Consider the following 10,139-nt stretch of genomic DNA (forward strand, 5'->3'; position numbering starts at 1 on the left):
CCTCAGGCCACTTGGCCGAGCTGAGGGGACCCTGGAGGCCACAGTTTCCATGCCACACCACGGGGCCGGGTTGCAGAAGCCTGGCTTTGGGATCCTGCTGGGGCAAGCCTGTGTGGCAGGCACATGGGGGGCAGGGGGCTTGGAAACAAGCAGATTCTGGGGTCCCACCAGGGGGTCTGCACCCCCTGGGCCACCCTGGAGAGATGCCTCAGAACGCAGCACCATTGTAAATCAGGTGCCGGCAGGACAGCCGCCCAGACGCCGACCTCAGCCACCCCCCAGGCCTGACCTGCTCCTCCCCTGCCCCCACCTGCCCCACCCTTGCGGACTGGCCCGTCCCTGGGACCTCCTTTTATGATCCAAATGTCTTTTTGTGCTCGGCGCAGCGCTGCTCTCCGCTCGCGTGCCTGAGCCTGGCGTTTCAGTCTTGCTGCATCTGCCCTCTGCCTCTAGCTGTTTCTCTCCGGGCCTCTCTCCATCTCTGCCCCTCCCTCCTTTCTGTTCCCTCTCCCCACCCCGGCTCTCGCCGCCTCCGCCTGTTTTTCTCTCCCCGCCCGCGCTCCCTCCGGGTGCGTCTCGTCTCCGCCTTTGTAGCTCGCTCCCTCGCCACATCCCCCTCTCGCGTCCCTGTCGCGCTCGCGTGCGTCCGCGGGCCCGCTGTCCCTGTACCCCTGCATCCCTGCCTCCCTCGCATCCCCGCCCCCGGCCCCGCCCGCGCCGGTACCGCATTGCCGTACTGCAGGGGTGCAGTGCGCTGCGCCTGCTCCGTCAATAGGTGGACCCCCTCCTGGAGAGATAAAACCGCCGGCGCCGGCGCCGCCAGTCCCTCTGGCTGAGACCTCGGCTCCGGGTAAGGACGCTGGGCCTCCGGGTCCCCACCCCCGCCCCCAGCTTTCCGCAGAGGGTCCCTTCCCCGGGGACCAGTCCTAGGGGCAGAGACTGGTCGGCCCGGCGCCTGGCGAGGCTGCGCTGCTCCCCGAGGAGATCGGCTGCCCGCCCAGGGGCTCCGGACCCAGCACCGGGGTCAGTCCCCCGGGCGGCCCTGGGTGGGGTGGGGGCACCGCGGTAGCGCTTGTTTACGGGGCTGCCGCGGCGGGGGCGAGTCTCCTGGGCGGCGGCGATCAACCTGCAGCCGTGACCTTGGGATCGCCCCGGGGGCCCTTCGGGGTTCGGGAAGGGTCGTCAGCGCTGGGGGCTGGTGAGGGTGGGCGCTGGGGGTGCCCCCCCGGACGTAGAGGGGGAGGGGGAGGCTGTGAGACCTGAGGGGTCCTTGCCACCCCACCTCCACCCGGGCAGGTGGTGTCCACCTGGTGTCCGCACCCTAGGGTGCACCGTTTTCTCCCGCTTCCCCTTCCCCAGCCACCTGCTCCCCTCCCCGGGCTGCCCAGGTTTCTCCATTGACCTCCAGGATGAGGCAGGGGCTGTGACCCTGTGACCAGAGGGAAGGGGGAGGGTATGGCCCTCTGCCCCCACCAGGTTGAGGGCATCTCTGTCTGGCATCTGCTGAGCTTGGCTGCTGGGGCCAGATTCTCCCTCCTCTGGACAGAGCAGGGACCCCCCACCTCCCTGCCCTACTGTCTGCCCCTATCCAGACCCCGGGGAGGGCCCGAGCTATTCTGGGCCCCTGATCTGGGCACCGCATCGCCCTGCTTGAGCTCTGGGCCAGCCCGTCTCCCCGGTGCCAGCCTGCCGGGCAGGGATGAGGGGAAGATGGCGCCGTCCCCGCTCGAGGAGGGGAGTGGGAAGCACTGACCACCTCTCCACCGTGGCAGCTCTGCGGGGCGGGGGGTGGGGGCTGGGATCGGGTGCGGTGTCCCAGCCCAAGACCGTGGGAGGGGAGCAAGCGCCGGGCACAGGGCACTGGAGAGCTGGGCGGGGTGACTCATCACCAGGCCCCTGACTGGTCATGGGGCTCACCCAGGCTGGTGTTTCTCGGTCTCTCCAGATGGGGGTTAACTTCTTTCATGGTGGGGGGTGGGGCTCTGTAGGCACAGCACTCAGACATTTACAGCTACTGGACTGTTTGGGCTTGCCCCCGGGCTCTGCTCAGCTAAACACGGAGACCTGGCTCTGGCCTTGGGGGCTCGGACTGTGGTCAGGGTGTGCTCCCGACCTGTGCAGGGCAGTGTCTTTGCTGGGCTTCTCTCTGAGGCCCTCCGTCACCTTTGCTCCCCACCTCGACCCACAGAGTCACTGCTCAGCGTCCCCCTCGCCCTGAGCCAGAGCACCCCAGGTCGTGCCAGCCCCTCCCCACACCCCGGGCAGAATGGGCAAGGAAAAGACCCACATCAACATCGTGGTCATCGGCCACGTGGACTCAGGCAAGTCCACCACGACTGGCCACCTCATCTACAAATGCGGGGGCATCGACAAGAGGACCATCGAGAAGTTTGAAAAGGAGGCGGCCGAGGTGAGCCCTGGGGGGGCTCCCACCTTTGCCTCCACCATGAGGTTGGGTTCCCACATGGCAGCTGGGTTGATGCTTCCCTGACCCTGGGGCACGTAGCTCAGATTAACTCCTCTGGGGCAAGAGGGGCGTGAGCCCTAAGGACCCCAGGTGGGAGGTGTGTACGTCACAGCATCCAGATGGGAAAGGCATGGGGGCAGCAGGGGGAGCCTGTCTCTGAGGAGGTGCCTGGTGGGGGGGAGGTGGGATGACCTGCTGGACCAGCCCCAGGTGGGGGAGGGGCTGGAGGTGCATTTCTCCCAGTGTAGGTCACTGTCTCTGAGCCCCCAGGGTTGGGTTCCCATGTCCCCAGGGCTGAGGTCTGGGGCTGGAGGTGGCGCTGTCCTTGCTTGTCCCAGGGCTGGGCCAGGACTCAGAGCGGCTATTAATAGCTGATTGATGGGCACCCAGCCCATCAGCTCCATTTTCTCCTGCCGGGCTGGGGCAGGCTGCTTGTCCAGGGTGGCACCCTTTTTTTTGGGGGGGGGGGTCTTTGTCACCTGGTGAGGCTGAGAGGGGCCTTGATGGCTGACCCCCCATTTCCTGAAGCTGATCCTCTCAAGCGTCCGAGACCCATGGGTGGGACGTGTCCATGGAGTGGGGGTCTGCTCTCTGTGCCTCCTACCTCCACCCCTGAGCTCCGGGAGAAGCTCCTGTTGGGGAGCTGTGAGGGGTCTCACCTGGATGGCCGGTGCCAGGGCTCAGGAGGGGGCAGCTGCTGGCCTGGGCTGAACCCTGCTCATGGGGCCGGGGAGGTGCTTCTGGGCCCCAAAGCTGTGTCTCTTCTTCCCTGCGGGGCTGGTGTTGAGGGGGGCTGAGGGTGTCTGCAGGGTGTCTGGTTCGGGTCTAGCTGGACCCTGGCTGGGCAGCCTCCCTGGAGGGCAGAGCCCTGTCCGTGCATGGCCGTGGCAGGGAGCTTAGGCCAGCTGGGCAGTGACCACAGCTGCCACCCTGACCGCAGCCCTGACCCTGGGGGTCTCGCTGGGCACTTGGCACAGGCGTTGGGAGAGGGTAGCCCGGCCTTGCTTTCCCTGGTCAGGCGGGGCGGGGAGTGGAGGAGGGGCCTCAGAGCCGCTGGGAAGCTTTAGCGGCTGTAGAAAGAACTGGAAAGCCAGGCCCTTCCTTGCGACCTCATCTGATTTCTTTCTTTCTTTTTCCCTTAAAAAAAAAAAAAAAAAATCACAGAGGGGCTTTTTGGTTGGACAGCCTGAAACCCAGTGGGGTCATCGGCTGACACAGGGATCTGGGGGGTGGGGTGGGGTGGGGTGGGGACCCTGGCTTCAGATAAAGGGGATCCCTCAGCCAGGGGAGGGCTTGAAACCAGGGCGGCTCTCAGGCTGCTCCCAGGCCCTTGCGCCCCCTGCTGGTGGCGCCCGTTTAGGTGGCCGGAGGCCGGTCTGGGCAGGGCAGGGATGAGGTCCGGGTGTCCCCAGTTCCAGAGGTGGGTCCAGAGTCCCAGGGTTCCAGCAGGAGGGAGGGGTCTCTCTGCTGTGACATGCTGCTCCTGCGCCCCAGGGGGACCCGTGGCCAGGCCAGCTGAGTCCCGGTCCCGTCCTGAGCCACGCCCCTGCCCCTCCAGATGGGGAAGGGCTCCTTCAAGTACGCCTGGGTGCTGGACAAGCTGAAAGCTGAGCGGGAGCGCGGCATCACCATCGACATCTCCCTCTGGAAGTTTGAGACCACCAAGTACTACATCACCATCATCGACGCCCCGGGCCACCGCGACTTCATCAAGAACATGATCACAGGCACCTCCCAGGTGGGCAGGGCCTCGGGGGCCCGGGGGATCGGGAGGCGGGGCGAGGGCACCATCCAGGAGACCCTGGGGGCCCTGGAATCAGTGAGCGGTAGTTGGGTCTCCTCTGCTTCCTCGCCAGGGCACGAGACCCCTCACCTTTGTCACCACTCGCCCCCCAAAGAACTAAGTGCCCCGACATCTCAGCCAGGCAAGGGTGCCTGTAAGGACAGCCAGCCACTGTCAGGGCCACCTTCACAGACAGAAGACACAGAGGCCAGGATGGGGACACTGAAATGTGGGCAGAAATGCCCCTGGGCCATCCGCCATTGCCAGGGCATTCACACAGACAGACAGACAGACACTGCCCCTAAGGTTGGGACCCCCAGGTTCCATCCCCAGGAGATGGCCCAGGCCCCTGTCTGCTGCCCAGAGGGCCTGGGCTTGGGTGCTGGGCGAGGTCTGGGCTCACCTTGCCCGACCTGCCGGGCAGGCGGACTGTGCCGTGTTGATCGTAGCGGCGGGAGTGGGCGAGTTTGAGGCGGGCATCTCCAAGAACGGGCAGACCCGGGAGCACGCACTGCTGGCCTACACGCTGGGCGTGAAGCAGCTTATCGTGGGGGTCAACAAGATGGACTCCACGGAGCCCGCCTACAGCGAGAAGCGCTACGACGAGATCGTCAAGGAGGTCAGCGCCTATATCAAGAAGATCGGCTACAACCCAGCCACCGTGCCCTTCGTGCCCATCTCGGGCTGGCACGGCGACAACATGCTGGAGCCCTCGCCCAACGTGAGTGCCCAGCAGCGGTGGGGCTGCTCGGACCCCTCCCTGAGGGCCCTGGGTCAGGGCGGGCACAGCCAGCCAGCAGGAGGTCAGAGGGCTGCGCTACAAGTGCGGTGCCAGCCCCCTGTGGGTGTCCGCGCTGGTGGGAGCCCCAGACTCCTTGGGGGCCAGACGCTCTGCCCTCAGCTCAACCTCCCCGTGAGGCTGGCAGAAGCCGCTGCAGCCCCTTCTCTGGCCAGGGACACACCCCACCCCCAGGTTGACACTGCGGGGGCAGCGGCTGCCGGGGCCCAGGCCCACTTGCCCCGTCTCTGTCTTCAGAGACCTGCGTGGCAGGGTTGCATCTCCCCCCAGGAGCCGAGGCCACGGGGGCCTCCCAGGCACCTCCCCGAGGCCCCCCAGGCACCTCCCCGAGGTCCAGAGCAGGCCGGGACAGCAAAGGGCCGAGGGCTGGCTCTCTGGGGTCAGCTGGGAAGCTGGTGGCTCAGGCAGCCCATGTCCTGGGGACTCTGTCTCGGTAGGAGGTGATGAGTGGGACTGGTTGTTTTGAATTTGTGGAGCCCGAGACCACGTGCCTCACCGGGTCAAGCCAGAGGCCACCCCTGGCCCAGCAGGGGTCGCTTAGTCCTGGCCAGGCTGCAACTGCCCACACTGAGGGAGGTGGGCACGGGGGGTATCTCAGGAGAGCCAGGGGAAACTCAGCCCTGCACCCGTGGTTGGGGGCCGCCCCTTCTGGCTGGGCTGCGTGCTTGTATCTCGTGGATTGAGCTCCCCTCGTGGGATCTCACGTAGGGAGGAATGAGCCAACCGTGGGCCCGGAGGCCATGGCTGTGGGGTGGGTGGCGCGGGGGCACATGGGCTCTAGGATGGTGCCTTCTTCCTCCTGCGCAGATGCCGTGGTTCAAGGGCTGGAAAGTGGAGCGGAAGGAAGGGAACGCCAGTGGCGTGTCCCTGCTGGAGGCCCTGGACACCATCCTGCCCCCCACGCGCCCCACAGACAAGCCCCTGCGCTTGCCGCTGCAGGATGTGTACAAGATCGGCGGTGAGTGAGGGCTCCATGGCCACCGCCCGCTGCAGCACCCACCCTGCACGCCTGGCCAGCTCTGCCCTCAGACCCCCTCCTGAGAATGGGCCCCTGACCAGGAGCATCCGGACCGGGTTATTTCAGCCTCTTCCTCCATGCTGCACGCTTTCCGGGGGGCCACCCATCCACCCATCTCCATCCATCCATCCATCTATCTGTCCATATATCCACCCCCACCCCCGACCCATCTATTATCCATTTCTTCATCAGTCCATTCATCCATCCATCTATCGGTCCATTTATCCACCCACCTCCCCCCGCCCGTCCATCAGTCTGTCCCGAGTTTGCCAGGGTCTTCCTCCCTCCAGATAAGTGCCCAGCCCTATACCAGAAGCTGGTGGCACAGGGAGAGTCACATATTACTCTCCACCTGGAGATCCCTGTCTTGGGGGAGACACGATCCACTCCAGGAATGAGAAAAGCTGGTCATGAAATGATATAGAACCATAAACAAATATGAGGCCCACGAGGGGGCAGCGGTGGGGGACTCCCAGCCAGGAGGCTGTGGCAGAGGTGCAGGGGCTGCGTGCAGGATGGGGGTGTCACGCTCGCCCTGCACAGAGCGGCCACCAGCCTCAGTCTCCGCAGCGCCACACGAGCCTCTGTCACAGCCAGCGAGACCGGCTGGAACCCCCCCGCCCCCCGCCCCCCACTCTGGGGAGCACCAGACCCCCACCGGGCAGCCACACAGTGTAAGCAGATCCTGAGAAGTGCAGGGGCACCCACGCCCCTTTGGGAATGACCTCCAAGACAGCAGCACCAGCGCCGGGCAGGCCACCCTGGGTGGGCTTCTGCCTCACAGGGTGGGGCCTCGGGGAGAGGAGGGTCCCCCAGTGCCTCCTCCGGGGGAAGCTGCGACCCGGGGGCAGGGGTGGGACCCCTCCTTGCCCATGCTCCCTGTGTTCTGGGAGCTCTCTTCCTCAGTCCCTTCTTCCGCTGGCGGGGCGCGCAAGCCTCCGCTTCTGTCTGAACGTCTCAGCGTCCGCCTCGCCCAGGGTCTCCCTGTCCCCTCCCTCCCGCCACGTGGCCACCCCCCACCTGCCAGGGAGGACAGGGCACCCCTGGCCCCAGCCTGCCCTCACGGCCCCCTTCCTCTCTGCGCAGGCATTGGCACCGTGCCCGTGGGCCGAGTGGAGACGGGCATCCTCCGGCCGGGCATGGTGGTGACCTTTGCGCCTGTGAACATCACCACGGAGGTGAAGTCAGTGGAGATGCACCACGAGGCGCTGAGCGAGGCCCTGCCCGGAGACAACGTAGGCTTTAACGTGAAGAACGTGTCGGTCAAGGACATCCGCAGGGGCAACGTGTGCGGGGACAGCAAGTCCGACCCTCCCCAGGAGGCCGCCCAGTTCACGTCCCAGGTGGGCAGTCCGGTGGCCGGCAGGGCCCCCCAACCGGTACCAGGGCTGTCCTCAGGCGAGGGGGCTGCCTGGCACCGGGGAGGACTGAGCCCCCCGCTTCACAGAGTGGGCAACTGAGGCCGGGCAGGGCTGAAGCCGGCCGAGGGCGCAGGCAGGAAGAGCAGGCGGGGTGTGCCCCGGCCTTGGTGCTCCCAGCCTCACTGAGGTCCCACTTTGGTCCTGAAAACACTTTTATCAGTTTATTGCCCGGGACAGGCCTGTGATACTTTATCCTCTACATTTTCACTGTGCCCTCTTTGGTCACCTCTTCACGTGACTAGGATTTTTTAAATTGGCTTTACTGAGATATAATTGAAATATGATAATCGAAGTCCGGTTTTGTCATCCCCCGTCTTTGCTCTGGCCGCTGGGCCTTTCAAACCGTGCCCTCGTCGTTGCTTATCTCTTGTGGCTTTTTAGATGCTTGAAGAGGACCTTGGGGTCCAGGTCCGGGGGCCTGGGTTCCCCCTAGACTGACCTTCCTCCATGGTCAGCACTCTGGGCCCCAGGGACCTGGGGGTGGGCGGAGCCTCCTCCTGGACTTGGGTGCTGGGCGATGCTGGGCGAGGCCTGATGGCCTCATGCGCCTCTGTCCACAGGTCATCATTCTGAACCACCCTGGGCAGATCAGCGCTGGCTACTCGCCGGTCATTGACTGCCACACAGCCCACATCGCTTGCAAGTTTGCTGAGCTGAAGGAGAAGATTGACCGGCGCTCTGGAAAGAAGTTGGAGGACAACCCCAAGTCCCTGAAGTCCGGCGATGCAGCCATCGTGGAGATGGTCCCGGGGAAGCCCATGTGTGTGGAGAGCTTCTCCCAGTACCCACCTCTCGGTGAGCCGGGTGATGAGGGAGGGGCAGCGCCGGGGTGACGGCCAGTCCAGGCCAAGGGCAGAGGACCACTGTGGGGGTGGGGTGGACGGAGGGTCCTGCACTTTTCCGCTGCAGCTTAGAGCTTAGCAGGAGACCCCCGGCCTTGGTCTTTGTCTCGTGGAACACAGGTGGCCCCACTGGATGGGCCTGGGATGGTATCCTGCTCTGCAGAGTCACCCAAGGCCCACAACTAGTCTGGTGGCAGAGTTAGGACTGGCCACCTGCCTCCAGCTGGCCCGCCCCACAGATACCCCAAGGATGACCCACAGACCTATATCAGAGAGCTGCCTTATGCAAGTTTGCTGGCCATCTTCAAGATAGCTAAAAGGGTGTACTGTACTCCGCGCCAGGCTGCCCTAAGTACTGTTCACATACCATTTAATTCCCACAACGACGCCTTGGCGGAATCCTATGTGTGTTATTTCTGCCACCTAAGGAGACAGGAGCCTCGTACTCCACTGTCCCGTCCCCGCCCCCCCTCCCGCGAAACAGGCGCAGAGAGCTCGGTGCCCAGCGCTAGGGCCCCGCCCCAGGGCCAGGGGCTGGGGAGGATGCTGCGGGCGCGAGTGCGCCTGCGCGCTGCATCCCGGCCCGCTCCTCACGCCCCCTCCCTGCAGGCCGCTTCGCCGTGCGCGACATGCGGCAGACGGTGGCCGTGGGCGTCATCAAGAATGTGGAGAAGAAGAGCGGCGGCGCCGGTAAGGTCACCAAATCGGCGCAGAAGGCGCAGAAGGCGGGCAAGTGAAGCGCGGGCGCCCGCGGCGCGACCCTCCCCGGCGGCGCCGCGCCCCGCCCCCGCCCCCGGCCCCGCTCCCGGCGCGGTCCCGGCGCCCCGCCCCCCCGCCAGGCGCATGTCTGCACCTCCGCTTGTAAGAGGCTCTCCGTCAGCGACTGGATGCTCGCCATCAAGGTCCAGTGGAAGTTCTTTAAGAGGAAAAGCGCCCCCGCCGCCGCCCCGGCTTCCGCGTCCAGCCTTTGCCACGCTCAGTGCCCGTTTTACCAATAAACTGAGCCACCCCGGAGCCGTGTGCGCCTGGTGCTGGGGGGTGGGCGGCTCGCCCTGCGGGAGGGCGCTCGTTAGGACCCCTCCTGGCCCCCCACCAAGTTGCCAGCCCCGTCCCACCTGGCATCCCGCCTGGCACCCACCGCCCCTGTGGGCGACCTGGCCAGGTGTCCACCTGTGCTACCCAGGGGGGCGGTGGGGCACTGGATCCAGAGTCCAGCTGGTGAGGGGGCTTTGGCGTCCCCCCAGTGGCGGCATCCAGGACAAAGAATGAGTCACTTTGGAGCCGCAGAAGCGGGGTTGAATGTGTTGGGGGTCTCTCTGAGAATGGGGTGAACTGAGGGCTCCTCCCCCACGAGTGACTATCACACACACATTGTTGTTCACCCGGGTTTTCAAGCTCCCACACTCTTGGAAGCCCACTCTTAACGCCCCCAACTCCCACCCCTAGGCCGGTCACTTGTGGCTGGACGCAGCGCCACTGCCATCCTGCTCCTCAGTGGGGCCCCCGGCACAGCCAGGACCTCCAGCCCCCGGGACCCCAGAACAAGCCCTGACCTTGGTCAGCAAGCACGGTGGAGGTGGGGGCGGGGGGATGGCTCCCTGCCCAGCTCTCCCTGCTTCCAGAAAGCAGCCCCAGCCCGAGCCGGGTGTTGGTGCTGCAGATGGAGCTCAGGGTGGGGCTGAGCAGATCCCTGACTGCGGGCACAGTGCAGACTTGCCCGCCTGCAGCGGGAACTGGGCTGTGGGGCGTCGCCTCCGGGATGAGCAGCAGGCCACGCACAGGGTCCCCTAGTGTGTGAGTCCCCTGGGG

The 10,139-nt window shown here is 65.6% G+C and overlaps 1 protein-coding gene across 2 annotated transcripts; it reads left to right on the forward strand.

Annotated features, from left to right (window-relative positions):
• Positions 1-696: 696 nt before the first annotated feature.
• On the forward strand, positions 697-9,344 carry EEF1A2 (eukaryotic translation elongation factor 1 alpha 2). Of its 2 annotated transcripts, none has more exons than XM_082359351.1 (8): positions 697-850; positions 2,189-2,410; positions 4,026-4,205; positions 4,675-4,971; positions 5,857-6,007; positions 7,154-7,410; positions 8,049-8,283; positions 8,940-9,344. In XM_082359351.1, exons 2-8 carry the CDS (start codon positions 2,267-2,269, stop codon positions 9,065-9,067), a joined length of 1,392 nt encoding a protein of 463 aa, XP_082215477.1. In that variant the 5' UTR covers positions 697-850; positions 2,189-2,266; the 3' UTR covers positions 9,068-9,344. The 2 variants fall into 2 exon arrangements, with proteins under 2 accessions (XP_082215477.1, XP_082215478.1); XM_082359352.1 differs by lacking the exon at positions 697-850 and adding an exon at positions 869-1,023.
• The last annotated feature ends 795 nt before the right edge of the window (positions 9,345-10,139 follow it).

Source organism: Balaenoptera borealis, assembly GCF_965194805.1.
Source record: "Balaenoptera borealis genome assembly, chromosome: 16".
In the NCBI taxonomy this organism is placed as follows: Eukaryota; Metazoa; Chordata; class Mammalia; order Artiodactyla; family Balaenopteridae; genus Balaenoptera; species Balaenoptera borealis.